The 23,548-nt window shown below is 40.1% G+C and overlaps 3 protein-coding genes across 12 annotated transcripts in view; 2 read left to right on the plus strand and 1 right to left on the minus strand.

Moving 5' to 3' along the window:
- Window positions 1-307: 307 nt before the first annotated feature.
- LOC108889531 (lipid scramblase CLPTM1L) lies at window positions 308-5,990 on the plus strand. 2 transcript variants are annotated; one of them, XM_018686041.2, is made up of 17 exons: window positions 308-868; window positions 1,482-1,573; window positions 1,718-1,883; window positions 1,992-2,104; window positions 2,406-2,484; window positions 2,601-2,718; window positions 2,875-2,969; window positions 3,135-3,219; window positions 3,382-3,482; window positions 3,577-3,636; window positions 3,769-3,819; window positions 3,921-4,003; window positions 4,242-4,276; window positions 4,439-4,494; window positions 4,646-4,690; window positions 4,898-5,031; window positions 5,203-5,990. In XM_018686041.2, the coding sequence occupies exons 1-17, from the start codon at window positions 668-670 to the stop codon at window positions 5,267-5,269; spliced, it is 1,581 nt and encodes a 526-aa protein (XP_018541557.1). In that variant the 5' UTR covers window positions 308-667; the 3' UTR covers window positions 5,270-5,990. The 2 variants fall into 2 exon arrangements, with proteins under 2 accessions (XP_018541557.1, XP_050932264.1); XM_051076307.1 differs by having other exon boundaries at window positions 1,718-2,104.
- A 1,988-nt stretch (window positions 5,991-7,978) lies between these two features.
- LOC108889522 (prostate stem cell antigen) lies at window positions 7,979-11,359 on the plus strand. Its single transcript, XM_018686032.2, has 3 exons — window positions 7,979-8,116; window positions 9,972-10,088; window positions 10,344-11,359. The coding sequence occupies exons 1-3, from the start codon at window positions 8,068-8,070 to the stop codon at window positions 10,553-10,555; spliced, it is 378 nt and encodes a 125-aa protein (XP_018541548.1). The 5' UTR covers window positions 7,979-8,067; the 3' UTR covers window positions 10,556-11,359.
- Window positions 11,261-23,548, minus strand: part of LOC108889485 (focal adhesion kinase 1) — a 59,814-nt gene continuing 47,526 nt past the window's right edge. For 7 of the 9 annotated variants that reach the window (XM_051075912.1, XM_051075909.1, XM_051075910.1 and 4 more), the window contains 10 exons: window positions 23,461-23,538; window positions 23,126-23,314; window positions 22,190-22,315; window positions 19,566-19,628; window positions 17,647-17,686; window positions 16,776-16,879; window positions 14,910-15,065; window positions 14,308-14,388; window positions 14,085-14,170; window positions 11,261-13,612 (listed from right to left, as the gene is read on the minus strand). In XM_051075912.1, coding sequence (XP_050931869.1) covers window positions 13,486-13,612; window positions 14,085-14,170; window positions 14,308-14,388; window positions 14,910-15,065; window positions 16,776-16,879; window positions 17,647-17,686; window positions 19,566-19,628; window positions 22,190-22,315; window positions 23,126-23,314; window positions 23,461-23,538 — 1,050 coding nt within the window. In that variant the 3' untranslated portion in view covers window positions 11,261-13,485. The remainder of the gene's footprint in view (window positions 13,613-14,084; window positions 14,171-14,307; window positions 14,389-14,909; window positions 15,066-16,775; window positions 16,880-17,646; window positions 17,687-19,565; window positions 19,629-22,189; window positions 22,316-23,125; window positions 23,315-23,460; window positions 23,539-23,548) is intronic. The other 2 variants (XM_051075913.1, XM_051075915.1) reach the window with 1 other exon arrangement.

Raw genomic sequence — 23,548 nt, forward strand, 5'->3', positions numbered from 1 at the left:
AGACGATGCTCATAAACTCAACATAACAGATTGAAACAACTGTCCCAGAACCTCTCATTATAAATAGTGCCAAATTAAAAAGGTTTTTCCAGTTTTTTAGGGAGTGACTGAACCAAAAAAAAAAAAAAAACGCTTTACCATCTCACTGAATAACGTATAGGTCTAGATTGTGTTTCAAAGCTCCCCACACTGACAGGAACAAAATTCGGACGGAGAGAAATAGAATCCTTTATTTATTTTGGTGGCCTTAACGTAGTAAAATTTAAATCTAGACTAGGCCAACCAAATCTGAAAATACTGTACTCAGCGAAAACAATCATTTTTGAAACCGTATCCCTTGGATCGCTCAATCCCACGTGACACGTGACAAGCGGGGGGTATTATGACTATGGTAATATATGAAACCTATTTATAGCTTCGTGAGATTAGATGCTCGGATGTGGACCCAGTGTGGGCGCAGTCGCGGGGGTGTCGTCAGCATCAGCATCCCTCAGCTGGATGCAGATCACCGGAAGGATGCTGTGGCAGGGAGGAAGCGTGGGGATTTTACTGTGTTGACGCCGTATCCGATTATAAACAGTTCTGCAAACCAGACCACGTATATTATTCCTGTTCCATTTCACTTTATTATTTCGTCGTTGAGATACTGTAACAATAGCTGGCTGCCATGTTCCCATCGTGTTGCTCCAAACCCGCGGAGAGCGGCGGTAAGAGGAGCTCTATCGCTAAGCTGCTGCTCGGCGTGTTTGTGGTTTACATGCTCCACACCGCCTGGCTGCTTTACGGCTTCCTCAACACCAAACCCTGCGACGGAGGCAGAGGAGAGCACTGCATCACCTCCTACCTGGCAGCAAGACCCAGACTACAGGTTAGCACAAGCCTTTGTTTCTTATTTTCTAAACCTCATGGCCAACGGCAGACAAATCAGTCACACAATAAAACTTCATTTCTGTGTGACCCACTGCAAGACCACTGCACAGCCCCGATCATTTAGCTGAAATAAACTACACAAACTGCCTCTACCTTGTCATCATGTTATCAGCCAGTTAGTAAGGCTTAGCATAAAACCCTAGGCAAATCAGGTGTGTACTTTAATGGCACTGAATTAAATAATAAATGACTGTCCCAGGTGATATTTTGCCAATTTACATTTTACAGCCCATAACCTACTACTGTGTGTGTATACTTGAGATTTCTATTCAGATATAGGTTCATCATTCTGCAGATTTAAAGTTAAGATATCAAGTGTTTGTCAGGCTGATCCTGTAGCATAACTGGTGATCTGCATGATTCCTCAGACAGATTTATCACTCTGAACATGACGATGCTGCAGCAGGATGAAGCTCTCTCACTGGAGTTTAAGCTCTGTATAAGTTAGTGTGCTTAGTCACAAAATGCATTCTTCTTGTGAAAATAAATAAGAATCACTGTTGTTCCCTGCTCAGGCAAAATGGAGTTTAACTGTCTTCTCTTTCATCCAGATGAGTGTGTTCACCTGCCTCGTGCCAGACAACAGCCAGCTCAACCTCGCTGTAAGAATAGACCCATTTGACCCACAGTCTACATTTGAAAGGTGGGTTTGACACATTAATATTACAGCTATTTATAACGTAAATTAAGATGAGTGACTGGTCAACATTAGTATATAACAAGAACAGAAGCACTGACCATTTGTTATTTTCCCTGTCTGCTTGTCTCCCCCCCTCTCTCTCTACAGGCAGGTGAATGTCTCTCTGCCAGAGGAGACTCGGGCTAATGGCACTCTGTATGCAGTGGTTTACATTCACAAAGCTGGCGTTTCACCTCTGGAGGACAGCAGAGAAGTCCACTACGCAGCTCAGCTTACCACCTACATCACTCCCACACACACAGAGGGGCAGAAGGTAAAATGCAACTCAGTTTCTGTCAAAGACGTATCATCATTTCAACTTTACAGTACATTTACACATGTAGCCTTTACTGGGACTGAGATATTTTTGTGGCTCCATCAGAGGTCCAGTCCCGTGTCCCATTGGAGGCCGCACCTGTCAGTTACTATGATGTCAGAGGGCTTCACCTTCAACAAGGCGGGGCTTCCCAGTGATGTGCGGCGCTACATGAGAGTGTAAGTGTCCACAGGAAGCTTTGGAGGTCAAAGTCAGGTGATCAGGCAAAGGGCTGCTGACTTCTGCTTTATTACTGGTGTTTACCATAAGAGTCTAAGAGTAAAATGTATTTTATTGGCTGTTTGTGAGAAAATCAAGTAGACTTATATTTTATTATAAATGACACACTTAAGAAAATATGCTGCAGCAACACCAGATAATAACTCTCTGGAGAGTAGAGAGTTATTAGTCATTAGGCAAATGCTGATTTGAAAGTAAAGAAAACAGACATGTTTTTTAATGAAACGTCTCTGCCTGTAGGTCTCAGGAAGCCCGACAGATGATCTACCTTCCTCTGCTGCTGATCAACGAACTCAGCTTCAGAGTCAGAGACCTCATGGTAGGAAGCTTTCACACACAGTGTTTGAAAGATACAAAGTAAAATCTTCTCCAGTAAATACTGGAATTTGAATTTGAGTAACATGACCATACATCTATTTATCCATCCATCAACAGGAGATCAGCAGCAGCACTGTTCAGCTCCCTCTGACCGTGTCCTATGAGGGAATCTCTTTAAGGAGATTCAGGTTTTGGGTCCATCTACAGGATGTGGTTTATTCTCTACGACAGTTTGGTGAGCTAATAAGACAACAGATGTCTTTTAATTATAATTATTTTTTGGTGAACTATGATTTTAAAAATAAATATTAATTATTTGTTTTTATTAAAAACCTAAATACTTAGCATGTTGCTCTTCATGTCACATAATCACCTCTTTGTGTTTATTGAGGCTTCACAGAGGAAAACATTGATGAAATTAAAGAAACTCTGGTGGGATCCAACCTCTACCTGTTAGTGCTGACTGCACTCATCACAGCTCTGCAGGTAAGATGACATAACATACCATCTTATCATGTTAGAATCCACCTGAAACATACAGTAGTCTCATGTACTGAGAATTATTTTATAAATCACAGTTTCTGTATGTAGCATGAAGTGCCATGAGGGAACACGGCATGTTGTGTGACTGTGTTTTGTGGTCCTCTACAGCTCATCTGTGAATTCTTGGCTCTTAAAAATGACATCAGTTCATGGAGGAAAAAGAAGAGCATGGCGGGAATGTCTAGAAAGTCCGGTGAGAAAATCATCATGTTATAGGAAGCCTGACTTTTTAAACTAGTTTCCTACACAGAAGCTGCTTTGTTACGCAGGGGCTTACCAGCAACATTAAATTCTAGTTTTGCTGTTAATGATCTACCACAGTGAGCAATGATACTGTCTGTCTCTCTGTCTGTAGTTCTGTGGCGCAGTCTCAGTACTTTGCTGATTTTCCTCCACCTGCTAGAGGAGACCAGTCTGCTGGTGCTGCTTCCCGTCGGACTGGGAGCGTGTGTGGAGGTATTTAGTGTGATCGCTCTCGTCCGACAAAAAGTGTCACGTATAAAGATCGAAACTGACAGATTTAACTCACTGAAAGTGTTGTCCCTGCCAGGTGTGGAAGGTGTTTAAAGTGTTTAAGATCCAGTTCCAGTGGAAAAGCTCCAAGCTCCATGTGAGTATGGAGCAGTCGCCCGTTGTTGTGTTTAAACTCACCATCTGTCAAGGGTGATGTAATGACGTTTTTATAAAAATATATTGTTAGTTATTTCTAACCTAAGGTTGCTCCCTCTCTCTGTGTATGTAGGTAAATAAGCTGGATGAAGAAGAGAGAAAGACAGTGGAGTATGACACACAGGTATCAGTATGTTTCTGTCTCATCTGGAAGAGCTCTGACTTCATGTCTCAGTCTCAGGTTTTGTTTAATCTTAATGTTTTGTCTGTGGTTTTTCACCCTAGGCGTCCAGATACTTGTCCTACTTGGTCTATCCTTTGTGTATTAGCGGTGCTATTTTCTCACTGGCCTACTTACGCCAAAAGAGGTGAGCCAATCACCATATCCAACTTTCTGCTGTGCCACATGATTTTAAATGCTGTCTTGTTGCTGTGACACCATTTCTACAGCCATTTCCACCAGTACAAACTCTTTCCTGGTTAAGTCTCAGTCCCCCTCCCCGCCAACTGAATGTCTGAGTACTACATGTATATTAAAAGTTAGTATATAAACAAAGTGTGCTCTTCTGATTGTTAAATTAACATTAAATTATATTATGTTAACAGTTACTATTCCTGGTTGGTCAACAGCCTGGTGACTGGTGAGTCAACTTATATCCGTCGCCATGACATCATTTGTACCAGTGAAAATAAGCTCATCTATGTGATTTATTCTTATCAGTTATCTCTGATTTAAGTTGATACCTTTACTTTCATATTCATAGTACTGATGTGCTATACTGACACTTTCTTTCTCCTCATAGGAGTGTATGCCTTTGGCTTCCTGTCTATGGCCCCACAGCTCTTTATTAACCACAAGGTCTGTTCTGCAGCTTCATCAGAGACATGAAAAACAGCCTGTTTACGTGTATTAATCACCACTTTATATCGTAGAAGAACTCTAATCTCTCTCGTCTCTGTTTTTTCTCATGGCTCCGTCTTGTGTTTCTCCACCCCTTGTTCTGGATCAGTTGAAGTCTGTGAGCCACCTGCAGGGGACAGTGTTGATGTACAAAGTGAGTACAACCACTTTTCTGGCTCAGTTATATCCATCATGTCCATACACACCCTGTTTTCTTAACCTTATAATAAAATGGTGAATTTGATTTTACTTGTTTTCTGGTGTCAGATAAAAGAACCATTTTAAACATGACACAGTGTTTAATCTCAACAGGGACTCTGCTACTTGATGAGTGTCATTATTCTCTCTCTCTCTCTACCAGGGAGTGAACACACTGATCTCAGATCTGTGCTCCTGTGCCTCCTTTTTCTCCTCCTCTGGATCCTTCTCCTCCTCTCATCAACTTTCCTGCTTCAGAGATGAGCTCTTGTTCATCCTCTACCTCTACCAGCGAAGGTACAACCTGTAAAACAACTCACTACCAGGAAAACCTCACTTTCCAGTATATATATATATATATATATATATATATATATATATATATATATATATATATATGTATGTGTGTGTGTGTGTGGCTTGAATGTAACTTGTATGCTGTATGCTGTCATCTCATTTCTCTGCCAGGCGTTATGCCCCCAAGGCCAGAAGACGAGACTCTGGGACCCACAGCAAGAAAGTGAAGACTCAGTGAGGAGACGACAAGTGAATTCTCTTCGTACAAAAACTCATATTTGAGAGACAGAGGGAAACAAATGAGTCTTCAATATGCAAAACAGAGACCCGGACACGATGCTCGGCCACGTGTGATCCAAGACAACATGTTCTGCTACTGCTGCACACTCACGGTGCTGCTGCTTTCTGCTTGGCATTGATGATTCCCCCTTTCACTGCTGCAGTGATTTACAGTAATGAATTCATCTCCAGATTCTCTCTGCTGCATGCTACACTGGGTTATCTTTCAGGAATGATATCACCAGTCTTAATGTACGCTTGTTTAATTCTGCTCTATATGCACAGATATGTAGGTTACTACAGGCGTTTCCTGCTACGCTGTAAAAGGTGGAGTTTCCAATCGCAAATATAGGTTGATAACCATTAATCGCTACCCATCTGCTTTAACTAGACGTGAACTTTATGACTGGCTGTCTTAAAGCTTGAATCATGAAATCACGAAGAAGTTTTAAAGTAAAAAAAAAAAAGAAGAAAACTTCAGTTCTACATATTTCTTGTATAGATTCATACACATTCATTATATTCTGTAGGCTTGTTCCAGCGCTTCACAGAAGCTGCAGATTCTAATAATGCCATAAAAAAAACAGAAGCATTTCACTGAAGCTTTATGAAGCTGTACTCTCATATAGACTGAAATATTCAAACACAAGACCAGCAACAGTGCTGCTTGCACCATTAAATCAATTGAAAATTATTCTGCACAATTACCCCGACTCAGCTCAATGTATTTTGTTCCTTTGAAAATGAAATTTAGAACAATGTCCTGTGGTTTGAACTTTACATTGCTCTGTGACACACGTTTGAAAGGAATGAAGGACCTACAGCTGGGTCCTGCAAGGTTACATTTAAGCCACATGGTTCAAGACCAGCAATGAGAAGCACCTTTTTTTTCTCTGATCATCCATTTCAAGAAAATAAAAAATAAATAAATGACTTGTTTTATATTTCTGGTGCTTGATGTTGTACATTAGGTCCCTCATCACATCCTGAAGTTGCATTCACATGAAGGTGCTTAGATTATCAGGAGAGTACACTCTACTGGATGTATATCTTTAATGTTTGTCTCATGTCTAAAATTCCATTCGATTTTTTTTGTATTGTATCACTCTTAATGTTCATCATCATGTATTACATAATGAGTTATTTCCATTGTCGTCATGCTGTAAATTATTTTTGAAAAAGACTGACTTCGCAATGCTAACATATAAAAAGAAACTACAGCTCCCAGCAAGTTAACCAGTTACTGCAAATTTGCATGCGTTTATGAAATCTCCATAATACAGTTTGACTCACAACATAAAATATACTGTAGTTGCATAGAAGAATCAGTCTGTTTCCTTCCACTCAGCACACAAATACATTACTATCAGAAACATGTATCTACACAGCACTGCAATGAACTATTCACATTTTATCAGGCTTTTTATTGCACTTGTACGACACTGATCTCAGTGCCGAATAATTTACAAACTTTTAATTATTTTGTATCCTTTCAGCTGTAATTGTTTTGGCAAAAAAAATTAAAATAAAAATGTAACTAGTAAATTTGAACAAAACAATGTGATTGTGTGTGTGTGTGTGTGTGTGTGTGTGTGTTTTGATGTGCACGTACGCATGCGAGTGTGTGTCTATCAATGTGTGCAATCAGGAGACAATCAGCACAGGTAACAGACTAGTGATTATGGCAACTGGTTGACTGGTTTCTCTTGAGGAAGTTTCATGCTTTGTTTACTTTGTGTGTGTGTGTTTGTTTTTCTTGTCTTTATACTGTAAATAGAATAAATGAAATATCCTCATATTTCCCCTTAAGATTCAGGTTTGGCCTCAGGGAATGAATGTTCATTTATTGAGTAAAAAAAACAAACAAACAAAAACAGTGTGTTTGTGAGCATGTGTGCTAGGTGTGTACTGGGTGTTTAATGGCGCATTCTTCTGTTGACACTGGACCAGATGTGATGTGACAGATATGAGGGCGGCGTGACTCTTGTCCGTCCTGCAAAAAATAACTGCAAGTCATAGATATTTTAAAAATCCATTTTAAAAAAGGCAAGATCTGATTTTTTTTTTCCTTACAATTTCACAGTCCTGCAGTGTTTTGGGAGCCAGAGGACAGTTGTGGGATGATTTATAAAAAGTGGGTGCCACTGTAAAAGACCCTTAGATCTATGATTTGTGTCACTGGCTGGCAGGCTGTGTGATCATTTTGACTGATGTGGTCACTTTGTCTTCATTTTGTTGAATACTGTTTTTTTCTTCTAGCACTTTCCCCTGCTGCACTTGCATAGAGATGGGAGTTGCCTCTTGACTAAACAAAATAAAGCCAACAATTCTCCAAGAAGTCCTGCAGCACAGGTTGAGCTGAAAGTTTGATGACATAATCCTTGTTGCCTCAGCCCGCACAGGCCGCACACTGTGTTACACTTAACAGCTGCTTTAAGTCAGTAAGCCTCATTGTGCCCCTGACTGACAGTAGATAAATAAATAGCAAGTATCTGTGAAACCAAAGCAAGATCGAGGAATGTCCTTCACACTCGCACTCACATGCCGAGACGACATTTATGAGATGCTTTCGGTTTGATGCCGTGATGGTGGATCATGTGGGTGGAACCGCTGTAATCGAGTGCTTCTGTAAAACAAACAAGTTACCACACACACACACACACACACACACACACAGAAAGAGAGAGAGAACAGGGCACACCAGGTTTGACAGCAGACAGCAGAGGTTCAGGTGGCGAACAGAAACTAACACCTGCCATGAAGATGCTTCTCAGCCTCGCGCTCCTCTCCCTCCTCTTCTCTCCAGGTTTGTAAGTTAACCTCAGACTTTAGACTTGTTCACACTGAAGGTCAAAGGGTCAGGGGGCTTCTGTACACAGGCAGGGTGTGGAGTGGTTAATAGGGACTTTAGGCTAAAAGCATCAGTCTGGTGAGATTAAAAGCTGCTCCATCCTTGAAAAAGTCTGTCCTGGTAGTGATCAAATATATATGCTTTTGAATTAGAAATATGAAATAAATGATGGTTTTAGTAGAACACAAAGTGATTAACAAAGTTAATTATTCTAGCGGGCAATTTCAGGCCTTTTGCTGAAACTGAAAGACTGAACAGAAGTACAATGCTTTTATATCACATGCTGTTAGTCAAATATTCACACCTGTTTTTTTTTAATTGTATAGAACAGTCGCAACAACAGATTTGCACAGATTTATTCTAAGATTAAAACAAAAACCAAGAGTTTCTTTCCTCTTTTTCTTCTCAGGGTGGCTGTGTTTGTAGAGGATGTATGTATCAGTGCATTTTTTTTTTTTTTTTTTTGCACTGATAGAGTACTGTTCTTGCTTTACCTTGACTAATAATTAACTTCTGTCATTGATTTAAGCAGGTGTCCTTGACATTTTTTCAGTAGTTCCACAGCAGGTTAATGCAGTAATACTGGAAATGTGTCACCAACATTAAAGTTTATTTGAAGATATGTAGCTTCAAAAATATGACTAATATGTTTTAATGCAAGCCTTGTTTGTCCAGTTTTTTTTCCCCTCTGGGCTTATAGTGTTCAGTGTTTACATGTATTTGTTGTTTTGTTCTGCTTGGGTTGCTCTCATAAGAATAAATGAGAGAGCATGTTATTGTGAATTCATCCCATGTGTATATATAAATATTAGATGTGCATATGTTTACTGTGATGTATCAGCCTGATGACAAGAGACAGCAGAACAATAAACTGTGAATGGGAGGAACAGTATGCAACCTCCTCCTCCACCAAAACCTCTTTATAATTAAAGAAGCAAGCCTGACAAGTTTTGACAATGCCATCTTTGGGAGTAGCCATCTTTCTATTTCAAGCGATTCTTTAAATGTACATTTGTGGTGTATTGTAAAAGTTTTTCTCCTTCTATAATTTTCTTCCTCTGTAGTCAGACTGAAATATTTAATAATTTGTTTGACTTTAATACAGGAGCAGACAACCAGGAGCCTGATTTTGACTCCTAATTCTTAGAAAAGGAACACTCCTCTATGCTGAAGCTGTGCGTCATTCTCAGAAATATCTGAAGTCCAGACACAAAGATGGAAAAGATTACCAGATCCCATTATAATCAATTAAACTGTATTCTAGTCTATTGTGATTTTTGATACCAATTCTCTCACATAGACATGGAAAAGATTTTGTTGAGTAAGGAGTACTTCTTACTTCAGTACAGAGTTGTCAACCAAACGTCACAGCCTAGCATGTCAAAGGCATTAATATTAATAAAGACTAAATACATCCAAGATGATCGTGACAACAAAGCGCTATGACCTAAAATGAGTGACTGAGTGGGTAAATGAAGAGGTACACCATACTGTGACAGAGCAAATGTTTTTCTGCTCCTTTGTATCAGATGGTGGATTATACACCGACAACCACCCACATAACAAACTATTAACTCAATAAAGGAATGTCGAATTGCTGATGTGAACAACTTTCAGACACATCAGTCATAATATTGTCTCGCTTGGCTTAGGCCTTTGAACATCTCCCATTTGCTTTTATCAGGAACATAGATTTTATGTATTTTCAAGAAAAACTTCTTTGAATCATGCACTGGCTTTCATTGCTTTCAAAATATATCTTATTTTTTAATCTCTATGTCGGTTTTTGCCTCCTTCCTTGTACATGCAGCTCTGTCACTGGAGTGCTACGTGTGCAGTGCAGCCACCACTAATGAAGAATGCAACCAGAACACTCAGAAATGCCAGGCGCCACTGGACACGTGCATGACTGTTGTTGACACTTTAGGTAAGAGAGATTACAAAGAATCAGGTCCCTACAAGAGAACATGTAGATCTGCAGATGTTCAGGCTCCAGAATTTATTTTAAAAGGTCATATTAAGTCTTAAGTGTTTGTCTAAAGTTTCTCCACAATAAGTAATAGGTCTTTTATTAGAGTCATTATTGAAGGGAACTTTGATTAATGCAATTCTGCTTTAAGCTTTGGTCATTTATGTGCAATGACCTCAGTTCAACATCCTGCTGTCTGTGTGTGTTGTTCAGGTGCTACGAAAGCCATAGTGAAGCAGTGCAGTAGTCAGGCCACGTGCAAAGGAGCTGCCTCGACCGCCTCAGTCGACTCGAACGGAAACGGAAACACAATCAGCTGCTGCAACAGCTATAACTTGTGTAACTTCAGTGGAGCCGAGTCTGTTCACGTGCACGTAACACTTGTGCTTCTGTCTGTAGGTGTTTTACTGCTGCTGTCTCACTGAGCTCAGAGGGATGTATCAGTGCTGTCAAAAGCTGCAGAAGTGATATGTTATGTCACTCTGCTGCTCTATAGATCAAAGTGTTGTCTCTGAATATATCTGTACAGGCTGTATTATTATGTATTATATTGTATCATGTAAAAACTGCTTCTCTAAATTTCTACTTTTAACTATATATACATGTATGAACTACATGAACAATATTAACAATAACCTGTCTACCCTGTGGCTGTACTACACAGTATGAAAAAACTAAATGTTATATGAAAAAAATCCATGGTACATATTGTATTCACTACATTTGTAGCTCACTGAATGCAGGTTTTTCAGCCTTGCTCTGGCATGTACGTAGTATACCTTGCCTATATATCTACCCATCTGTATCTATATTCATCTCCCTGATAAATCCTGTACCTGATGACACAACCAGCATAATGAAAATCTATTTGGGATTAAAGACATGAAAAAAGAAGAGATTCAGATAAAAATGAATTTGAAACAGGGATTACCAGTAAGTATTACAGTGGACTATCTTATTGGAATAATTAAAAAAAAAAAGAAAAAAAAAGTGTAAATGGACCACAGTGTGGAGCCTTCTCACCCCCACCAACATTAACACAAAATAACAACTCTATAATTCTAGATCCTGGAGATATAAAACCTTGTATAGGAAATGTTTTATCACTGATAAGAATGTGGACAAACTGATTCCCATTTCATCATTATTTTATTTCATTGTTTTTTTCCTCCTATTTGACAAGATGGCTGATGTAGCCCAGAAGACAAAATAAAAACCAGTGTTTACTAGTACGAGTTCTGTACAATTCACCAGTGATACACACCAGTATAGCTTACAATATACCAACATGAGCAGATTTACACAACAACAAGGGGATAAAATAGATTGGGGGGGGGGGTTGTTTTGCTTTTTATACATTTTTTCCCCTATAACACCCAGATATTTGATAGTTTCATTGCTGGCTAAACATGGAAATCAAACCTGGGTAAAACAGGGTTCAAAAAAATTCTGATTTTGTTTGGTGCTGTGCAAATATGCTCTTCTCCATACCAGTATATCATGCTATACTAGTACAGTCACCAGTATATTTCATATAGCAGTATGTCATACTCCATGTGGGGTCAGTATTAACAAAGACACATGTGATCTGCTGTATTTTCAGTTCAGTGTTTCTGTGTCTGCGGGACAAGATCCAGTCACGTGGCTCCACATTTCGTGTGTGTGCGTGTATGTGTGTGTGTTTGTTTCCCTGGGGACTGTTGTTAGGAGGGACATATTTAACACCTGACAGAAACTGGGACTCGAAGCACAAAGGTTCCAGTTGTGAGGTTTGTTTGTGTCCCCGGGGAAATTCACTGTGTGACAGCGGTGGGTGAGGGGCTGTTACAGGTGTGACACCACTCTTAGGTGAGGAACAGCTGAATGACACTGGGACTGTGGGTGAGGAAAGAAACAGAGGAGGAGACACTGTCCTCACAGAAATAGTTTAAGTTGAGCTCAGCAACCAATCTGAGACGCGATGTCCTCCTCTTCTTCATAGATGGATAGAAAGTGTCCCATCACTCAGACTGAATCCTCACAATCCACCTTCTGTTTTTTTTTCCCTTCTATTTTTGCTCATCTGAGTCACTGCTGGGATCGAATATCTACTTGTATTATAAGTTACAAGCAGTTTTCAGTATCAAGGAAGAAGAATGTTGCTGCTGAAAACAACACAAAAAACATGGAGCCAGCCGATTGAAAGAATAGACTGAACTGAGTGCTAATAGGGAGTTTCCTGTCAGTGGTTTTCACCCAGACAGAGTTGGATTCTTCACATTTGGAGTCCTTAAAACCTGCTCAGATAGGAGCTGAGGAAGACTGCAGGAAGGAGAGGAGCAGTGAGAATTAGAAGTGAGTGAAATAGATAGGAAACATGAGAATATTGTCTTCTTTCTTCAGGCAGTAGACCGGCGCTGCGCTGCTGTCCTCAAGTTTGAATCCGCTCTTCCTGTCTCTCCCTCCGTCTCCTCTTCTGCAATTTGTGAGTCTATAAATAAAAGCTGGTGAGACGGAGGGAAGACGGGAATGGATGGAGGGCAGAGAAGGGAGGAGCGATGTATGGTGGGAGGCTGCTTGGGTGTCTTTACTGTGAGTTTTTTCTTGTTGGAGCATCCGCCCAAAGCACCGCACACGACCAAAAGCTGAACAGAAAACATCTGCTTTGATCTGCTCATTGACAAGCATCCATGGTGAGGTGGAGGTATTTCAACTGAGGAGGAGGCTCACATCCAGGGGTTTAAAACACAAGGTGTCAGCATACGTACTAACATGGCTGCTGGCTGATGTCTAAGTCCATTCCCACTGTGAAGTTTCATGCAGATATGTTGCAGATCAAATGCAGTCTGCTCAGGTTCTGATGGCTTTGCTTTAAGGTTGTATTCCACAAGGACTAATCTGTCTGATATCAACAAATCCAGATCTAATCGCTCACATGATGGTGTTTCTGTCAGAGATTTTTAAGCCTCTGAAACCTCTGATTTAAGGAATCTCATCCGGGCTCACAGTTTAAAAATTGCCAGTATATTCCTCTCTTCCTCTCATCATTATATTCCAGTCCAGGGAGAGTGAAGCTGCCAAGTCCCTGATTCAGGAAGAGTTTTTACTCTGTTCTTGTATTAAGAAAGTCACAGTGGTGCAGAGTTTAATCCCAGATGAACTGACTACCTCGGCTTAGGCAGGAGTCAATGTCTAATGATTCTTCACGAACTGTTGTCAAAGTATCAGAGCCACTGTTTTCTCCGTCCACTCTCACACATCGGGAGTCACGACTGATGTCACTTGTCCAGTCTTTTATTCTCCACTGCCAACAGAAACTGTTAACGATGCTGTCTTTCAAAAAGCAGACCAGCTCCTGTTGGTCGGGCTCAGATGGCTAGTGCGGGCGGGACTGGGCCATCATCTTGAGCCGGGATTGGTCGATGACATCCAGCAGGTTCTTGGCGTCGACGGCAAGAGCGTGAGCTGCCGTCAGCATCTGTTTCTTATAGTCCTGCTGGAGACTGGGACGGAACAAAAACACAAACATGTGTATTAATTATACAACAGATTTTCACTTGTGGATGTCTGGGTAGTGCGATATTAAAGGCACTATGTGTAGAAATTTGGTGCCCCCCAGTGGTAGCATCAAAAAGTCACTGTGGCAAAGATGAACGGACTAAAAACACAAATTTAAAACAACAACAACAAAGAGTGCTGAAACCAATATTTTTCAGAGTAGTCTCTGCCCCCTTGTTTTTTTTGAAGTTTTTCCAGACATTAATGTAATACTATTTCTTAAAACGTAACAGACTTAACTGGTGCCCCTCAATGGAATAATAATATATGTCTTATGGTTACCTGCATCAAATAAATAGACAAAAAAAAGACTCTTATGAAATATAAGACATAAAGGTAGCTAACTATTGTCTAGCATAAGGCACTAAGACAGAACTATGCTTTGTATCTTGTGAAGTTGCTGGTGTGTACACCTACCTGGTCATCACATATTGTTGGGCTAACTTCATCTTCCCAATCAGCTCTGCCAAGTCAGAGTTCAAAAGCTTTTGTGCCATCTCGATCTGTTAAAGAAAACCAGAGCATTGCAGTCTTTACCAACATCTACTGTTTATATGCATTTTACAAGAGTAAGAAGATAAACATGCACACATTACTGTGTGAGTATATGCATGTATTAGTAAGAGTGTATTTTTTGTACCTCTCTGTGTGTGCTGGCTGGAAGTTGTGGTAATGTCTCATCCACTGTGGCCAGTAACGTCCTCAATGCCAGACCCACATCCTGGTTCACATGAAAACACAGCCAGATATAACTTTTTAGGACAGGACAAAATTATACGTGAAATAAGGAAAGTCGGTTCATTAATTCACATGGAGTTTTTCCATATAAACGACACAGAAATACATTTATACAAACGTATAATGGAGACATCAAAAATAAAATGGAATGAAATGTAACATTCTCATTTTTGAGTGCAAGCCGAAAAGACTTCAATTACTAAATCCCCAGGATTAAAAGCAACATCTTGTGAGGATAAAAGGTCAGCTCTGCAGAGTCTGGTTAACAGATGAGTCACAAATTATTCATCTAGAAGCAGAAGTATGAAAATTCAGCCCTCTGAAGAGCTGAACAATGTCATTAAATTAAAACATGGTGTCAGGGTGGTCAACATAAAACTGTATCAACAGAACTGCCTTGATCTTTGTAATACTGTCAAGTTTTAAAGCTCAATGTTGATAGCTTAAGACAGACAAAGTGATGATTGAAAGTGAGCTGCTGAGGAGATTGAATGCATCCATTACCTTGACCATGGGAACATATTCCTCAGGAGGAGCTGGCTGAATCTTGCTTGACATCTCGATCACAGCTTTGACCAATCCTGTCACGTTCTCGTACACCTTATCATTAGAACGGTCCAGATTGGCAGTTGGAGGTGGGCTTATCTCTTGGGGCTGAAGCTGGACCATGAGAGAAAGGAAGAAAAAAACATCAGTTATTGACAGGTTTATTGAAGAACTACAGGGCTATATGAGGACATGGTGAAAACCAGCTGAGACAATGTAGATGAAAAAGATGAGCTTGAGTTTCCTGATAACAAACCACTCCCAGATTCATTCATTTACATGAATCATGCACTGCCTGACCTAACGTACACAACACCGCTTTTCAAATATTTTAAACAGGTGGAGACGAAAAGCCACAGCTGCAGAGCACTGTAACCTCACAAATCACAAACAATACTACAGAAGAAAATGAGTAGATTAATGAGTAAGTGATTGAATGGATGGACGGCTGAGTGAATGAATATGTCAGTAGGTTACTTGGATCTATGATTGTATATATGGTCAGTTAAATTGAATCCTTGCTTTCACACAGATGTTATTGAAAAAAATAATTCTGTATTCTGGCCACTAGATGGTAGTGTGACGCTGGCAAAACCAGATTTACTAATTATACTGATCAGGAAGGGGTCACATCTTAAAACAAATTCATCATTATTTAATTATCTTAAATTATCTTATTTAATTAAAGTTATGAACGGTACCTGAATTCAAGTAAGCACGTATAAAACTCAATCCTCCCTCCAGAAGTAAATCATTTATATGTTCAATCAGTTACAGACACTACAAAACACTACAGTTCTGATCCTTGCCTGTTACTACTGTTTAACGCATTAATGTAAGTAATGAGTAATTATAAGTAATGATAACTCATTCATGTAATTTTTACTGTGGCTGAGGGTCTGATGTGTTATATTTTGAAAGGATTTGTAGAAGTTTGTTTTGTCAAGTGAAAAAAAAATAAAAAATTCACAAATGTGCCTCCAAGGCCTTTACAGTCTGAATAACATATGACACTCTCTATTATTAACACAAGGGGAAGCTCTCATAACACCATTAAATTGAAAAAATGGAACAAACAAAGAGCAACCAGGGAAGGATCCCTCGCTTTTGTTTATCAAATGTATTTTGCACTCAGTCCATCCTCTGATATTGTTCATGACAAAGACAAATCCCCAAAGTTCTAATATTTGCATTATTAGTGTTAAATTAGTCCAAAATGGCCTCTAGCATGATTAGAACAAATTAGTTCTGGAGGATTTTGAAGTATTGTTAGTAGAAGAAAACAATGAAAACTGTTGATTTGGATATTAGTTTGGAGAAGAGAAGACAGTAGCAACAAGAAACCTGACTACACAATAACTGCAGGGGTGAAATAAATTTGTTTTATATATTAACAGAATTTGATTTGTTGGACTGATGGAAGAAAGGACCATATGAGTAAATGTGTGATCAACTAGGAGACAAGACGCACAGTAAACACACACAGACAGTGTGCTGCTTACCCGCCAGGGCTAGGGTCAACATTAAGGCAGAGTGCAGGAGGAGGAAGAGGTGGGAGAGGACGGGAGGGAGAGAGGGAGCAGCCAAGGGAGAAGAAGATAAAAGGAAAATATTAATGCTCTAAGCATTAAAAACATGCAATGTGTATATGTGTGTGTAAATGCTGGTTTTACAGGTGTATCTGTGTGTTATCTTATTAATATGTCTCTTTGTGAGCAAGTATTTTTGTTTTGGTTTTGTGTGCTAAAAGTTATACGCTTGATTTTCTGTGAGTTTCCAGTTCTGATTGTCACTATGTATGTGTGTGTGTGTGTGTGTGTGTACCTTGACTCCGTCATTGTAACTGTCTCCGGTATTTAGACAGGCCAGACTGCCCACCTGGCTCTGAGCCCCGGGTCGAGGGGGTTTCTTTGGGGGAGCTGCATGCTCTGCAGGTAACAACATATAAAGGTGAAAATGATGTTTCCTCACAGCTTTACAATCTCATACAAGCTCTGGATAGATTTTTAGACAGGCTTTGTCTGAGTTTAGAGTCTGCAATCTCTGTGCTTTTGCACTTCAAAATTAACATCAGTATACGGCTGCAACTAATGATTATTTTTATTATAATTTTTTTTAATCAATTGGTTCTTAAAGTTTAAGTTCAAATAATATAAATCACAAATGATCAAAACACAAGGACACTACGGTTCTGAGTGCAGGGGAAAAAATGTAGTGCAGTTCTTCATACAAAAAAAGGAAACTGTCCTGCAAAGTCTCCCAACTGTGATGCTATTTTCAGCTGAATGTTTTTCTATGTCCTCTGCACTCGGCTGCGTGCAGGGCAGACCATTCGCACAACATATTGAGCCTGACATGCCGTCTGAGTCCATATAAACAGAGGTTGATTTGCTCACTTGCAGGCCAACAGGCTGCCGAGTTCACAATCAGATCTGTCGTATTGTGGCAACAGACTGTAAACTCTGCAGGCGGACACTGACTCTCACACTAGCACACTATCTGCTGTGCAACAGACAGAAAAGGCTGGAGATACAGTATCTGTATACAAAGAGTGAATAAGAGCTAAACACAGCCATGTAATGCTATATGGGTGAACTACGTACTTTAGGGGATTAAGAAACAGAAACAGACGAGGGAGTAAAACAATAGCGGCTGTTTGACTGTAATTACAGACAGTTGGAGGCCTGTCTATTACCTGGTTTGCCAACGGGCTGGTATATGTGCTGGTTTCCTGTCTGCAAACACATAAACAAAACACTGGGTTAGCAATTACACAGTTACACACACACACACATAATCAGAAGCTTGACAAGAAATTAGAACTTCACAGGCAAAAACCATCAGCTGCTTGTCCTGAAAAATTTAGGGAATCCAATTTAATTTTTACACAAAAAATTGTCACACAACTTGTTCTTGTACAACTCCAGTCGAAGAGCTGTTTCTGTTTTTCTGTGCTGTGTGGTGTAGCATTGTGTTACTTATATAAACAAAAATATTCTGTCTGGCTACACAGGGATAAAATTGTCTTTCTTTTGTTAGCACAACCCTTTCAAAACCAGAAAAAAATCCTACAGCATGTCATATGATTTGATGGTTATGAGCATAAAATGATGCCACAAGCTCTCTAGCGGTGTCAGGCATGTTTCATGTTTACTTTGTTGCATTATTGCTGCATCTTTGTTGTTTTCTCTGTGTGAGAAAACAGCCCAGAGAGCTTCGAAAGCCTTGGTACCATCAGAGTGTCATGGTCTGACAACCACCAACACCCCAAAATACTCTACTACAGCATTTTACACACACAGAAAAAGAAAGACACACACACACACACACACACAAACAAGGGAGATTTTCCCACCACAAACCACAGCCATTCAATGGGAGGAGGAGGAGGACAAGCAGTGAGATGAATTACAGAGACAGAAATATCTGTCTTGCCCGTGGCAACTTCAGACTGCTACAACAACTTCTGCTGGCATCAGGGACACAGACATCAACATACAACTTAAGATTTTGGCTCCTTAGATTCTAGTTCTGGGGTAAAGTTACATAAAAGCTCTGATCAGCAACATAATTTAGTGTCAGGATGAAGATAAATCAGAAAACAGAAAGGCCTCGAGAAAAACAAGAAGACTCCAGTTTCAAGTCACAAAAAATGTTACCAAAGGGAAAAAGTGATTAAGTTTCCTTTTCAACCTATAATGTTAGAGGTGTGAACAGCATCTCACCACCGGTAGGTTTTAAGTGTAAATGCATGTCTGTCAATGTGCAAATCATTTCAGAGTTACATCACAGTGCTAAATGAAAAAAAAAAACAGCTCTCTGAAGTGATCACAAATCCTCCTTCACAAACACTGAGTCTGAGGCATATTTGTACATATTCATGTGACTATGGCTGCAACTAATGATTTTTCTCATTATCAATTAATCTGCTGATTAACTCTTTAATCAAACAAGTAATGAGTTGGCGTCTAACATGTCACAAGTGGAAAAATGTATCTCACAATTCCCTAACATCCGAGGTGACGCTTCAGATTTGCTTTTTTTTTTCCCAACCAACTGAAAATTAGCATCCTATACATTGCTGGTGTTGAGAAGCCCCAGCCTATGATTTTCTGAGAGATAAGTAAAGATGGCTACTTTGCTTTCTTACAGTAGTTTTCTATTAATAACCAGTGATGTTGTGGGAATCCACTGACCCCCTCATTGATGACCCCACCCCCCAACAGGTCACTTCCTGTGCCTCGATCAATCCCCTCAGCTCTAATCAAAACAAACACATGCTTCAGCCAACTGCAACAAGTCTGACAGAACGTGGGCTTCCGTCAACATTTGTCTTTATCAGACATCCTCCTCGCTTAAAAACACAAACAGCTCAGAAAAACAACTTCCCTCTATTTTTAAGACATGTGTGTGTGGAGTGGGAGGACATGTGATGAAGGTGTTGATGTTGACCGTGAAAATCAGAAAGTTTGTGAGTGACACACAGTCCATTCAGGAAAACAAAACATATGAATTCCCTGTTGTTTTCTTACTGAACCTGTGAGGCATTATTATTGTCCTGCAGTGAGCATGAATAACAACAACTACCAACGAAAGAAGAAAAAGTTAACTTACTGGTGGTTGAAGTCCACCTTCTTCTCTGTCCAGACTCCCTCGAGAACTTCTGGTGTCTGGTTTCTAAACACACACAAAAATAAGCAAAAAAATGTTCATTTTTGATCTAGACAGATCAGAAGTCCTGGTATTCACACTGAATGTGACTGTTTTTCCAATGAATATTAAATCACACTGCTTTCCTGTATGCAACAAGCAAACACTGGTTATGTTTGATACCTCAGATATACCTTAGACCATATTAGACATGCTCTCAGCTCAGTATCCCATGCTGCTGTCGGACTGGTGCATTATATGATGCAAATTCAATCACTTAAACTGTGTAAAGACTGGCATGTACAGCCATTTTAGGGAATACATGACAATAAGTGACCCTGCCATAAGTAAATGAGTGATATTTCACCCTATGATCTGAATAAGGTGAAAGTCAGCAGACTCCAACTCTTCAAATCAAAGTTTTATCTAAAAGTCTGAACAAGTGAATGAGGAAATGAATGAGTGGATCACAGCAGTGAAGCTCACACAAAAATCGCATTTAAGTATGCATCCCAAACACACTGTCCCCGCATGAGACCTCCAATACAAACAGGAACACACTGTACAAAGCTGCAGGATCCAAATGTCCAGGACTTTCACTCTACACACAAACTTTTTCCAGCTTAAGAAAAACTTTTCAGATTGATATGTTGGTAAAAATAAAATCACACACACACACACACAACTAACCATACCATCCCGCCAGCCACTCCCTCACATACACCCATCCTCGCCTACCAGTTTTCCAAGACAGGACTTGAAGACCAGCATTGCTATTGAGTTCATCAAAGTTGCCTGATGAATCGTTTGTGCCTGAGTTGCTTGAGGTGTTGTGTCTGCGTCGTTATCTTCTGATCTTATTATATCTCTATGTGGCTGTGGAGTGTTTTTCCTGTCTGTGTGCTATCCTGCACCCCCAGTCTGTTCCAGCAGTTTCATCAAGACAAGAATTCAGATTCAACTCTGGCTTCCTGCCTCCAGCACACTTATATCTGACTCTGACGCACAGAGAGAAGAGAGGGAGGAGGGATGGAGCGTGCTGCCAACGAGTGTGCGAGCATGTCTACCCTTCTTTCCCAAAACCTTCCTTTCTCCTCCCTTTCTCCCCCCGCTCTTACTCTTGCCCCTCCCTGAAGTGACAGTGTTATAAAAACCAGCCTGCCTACAACACACACTTTATACAGACACATACACACACACACACACACTCATGCCTCCCAAGCTTTTCAGTAATCTTGTGTGTTGTCAGTTAGTGGTTGTGGGTCAAAGACAGACTGTTGACTGGGCTGTCAGATTCTCTAAGCCTATCATTAGCCTGGAATTCACACAGGCCACACCTGCCTACAAATGCTTTCTCTCTCACACACACTCACACAAATACACACACACACGCAAACACACACAATAAAATTCTTGAGCAAAAACCCCAGACATCCTTCAATCAGCGTTCACAGAAATATGTGTTTGACATGAAACCGTTTCCTCCCTCTTCTCCCCCCGGTCTTTATGTCGAGGGTCCCTCCTTCAAAACACATAACACTTTTCACACAACCTGTGAAGTCTATGTTCTAACTAAGAGTGCATCCAACAATTGAGCTGTTGAGGTTGTGACCGGAATTTAATGCCATAATTTGGGAGGAATTTAAAGCTGGTAAAATCTGAGAGAAACTATATCAGCTTATGAGACTGAGCATAACGGTAAATAAGTATAAGTACTTAAGGTAATTGAAAAAAATGCTCATTTTAAAAACTCTTCAGCTTTGATGAATACAGCAGTAACATTTCGCACCTCACGGTAAGCCTCCAGATAATGTGGTTCTTAACTGATCTCAAGAAAATCCTCCCTTTTCTTTTGACTCAACTCAGAAAATAAAGAGCAGCATCAACATCTTAGCAGAACTTAAAAAGGCTAAGGATTCAATTGTTGCTCAAGGAGAATGCAGCAAGTTTAAACAGAGGTTCAAAACTTTTAAACATCAACCAAAAAAAGTTATAATCAATTATATTATTACTGTAACCTCAGCTGAGGGCCTTCATTAGTATCACTACAGATGTAATTCCTATCAGGACTGAAGTATTATTTTGTTAGGAAATGTAATACACAAGTGATCCCGGGCCTTCAGACGTGTTTTAGCTTATATATCTAATTAATACAAAGAAGTTTGTTGATTTAAAATGTATTAAATGTTGAATATATTTGTCCTTGGTAAGTTTCAGAGAGACCATTAATGAAAACACAACAACATGCATCTTGGAACTTAAAAAAAAAAAAAAAAAAAAAAAAAGCTGACAAGTCAAAGATGCCAACTAAGCAAGCATTTGCATTACAGGTCACGATAACACACTGTACCATGCACAGCAACACCACACACAAAAGAGACTTGAGAGTCTTAAATGTAGCTGTTTTTCCTTTTTTTAAGTCTTCTACTTAAGATATATATGTACACACACTGTTGTTTTGTGATGTGTAAGATAAACTGAGGATGCAACTGGTCTTATATATTAAGTGAAATGTTCTCTTAATCCCTGTGTTGTGTATGTATTACGTGTGTCTGTGTATTTTCCACTGTGTGTGCTGTGTGTGTTACCAGCAGCCTTTCCTCCTGTTCCAGCCACCTCTGATCCTCCTCCATCTGCTGTTGTTGTATCATCAGCTGTTCCTCCATTAACAGGCACTGCTGGCCTACACACTGCTGCATGTCTACTGCCCTGTCCTACACACACATACACACACACACACACACACGCAAATACAAACAAACATGCAACAAAAGACAAAGGCGTAGCAACAGACATGCACACCAACACAGGGACACACGCACAAAGTCACAGATGCATACAGATGAAGAAAGACATGCGCGCACGCACACACACACACACACACACACAAACACAGGACATGGAGACAGGCACACACATACACCAGACTGATGAGAGGCTGAACTGAGGTGACAAACACACACACACACTTAAAATAATGGGTGTCAATGGGCCACTGATTTGTGCTATTACAATATTTGGGTAATTACATAAGTTTGTGGACTGGACAGGAAACTTCCTCACAGAATGATGAAGCTCTTCAGGCAACAAGTGCAATTTTGTAGGAGATTTTGTCTAATAGCCACAAACCAACGAAATGTATTTAAATAAAGTAAAAATAATTTTGTGGTTGTTTGTATGTCTGGCAATAAGTCCAGGGTGTACCCCGCCTCTTGCCCAATGTGAGCTGGGATTGGCTCCAGCCCCCTCGCAGCCCTCAGATGATAAGTGTTATAGGTAATAGATGGAAAAAGTATCTTAATAATATTTGACGACACAGAGCTGGAGTTCCAGTTTCAATTTTGAGGCGTTTAAGTCTTTAAATTAAAGATATACAAAAAGAATTTCAACTGTGTACATGACATGAGTGTGAATGTATGCGAGCCAGATGAGCAACATATTGAGAGCATTATCTTTGTATATGTTTATCCTGTCATGATAGACTTGTGTATTTGTGTGTGTGAGTATAAAATGAGTCCTCCTACCTCCATCGCGGAGCCCCATAGCACCATGTCCTGTCCATGAGGCTGTGGAAGGTGCTGTGCATGCGAGTGCGTGTGGACGTGGTGGCGGGGGTGTGTGTGCGCGTGGTGCGTGTCCAGCATCGCTGCCTGTGGGGGGTATAGGGCACTGGGCACGGAGGGGAGGGTGTGAGGGCCGGGATATCCTGCCATCTGACAAAAAGAGCAGGGACAGAGACAAATGTTAGTCTTTAGGTTCTTTTTGTTTTTTTTTTGTTTTTTTCTTATATCACAAGATCCATTTTGTAATTATAACAAATGCAGCAGTAGCAGAAGAATAGTGGAATTTGTCTAAATACCTGGTAGTGTCCTGGGTGCTGGGGACTAGGGTAAAAACCTTCACTTGAGCGAGGACTGGGATAGCCTGGTCTACTCGGCTACAGACAG

Source organism: Lates calcarifer, linkage group LG15 (genome assembly GCF_001640805.2).
Source record: "Lates calcarifer isolate ASB-BC8 linkage group LG15, TLL_Latcal_v3, whole genome shotgun sequence".
Lineage (NCBI taxonomy): Eukaryota > Metazoa > Chordata > Actinopteri > Centropomidae > Lates > Lates calcarifer.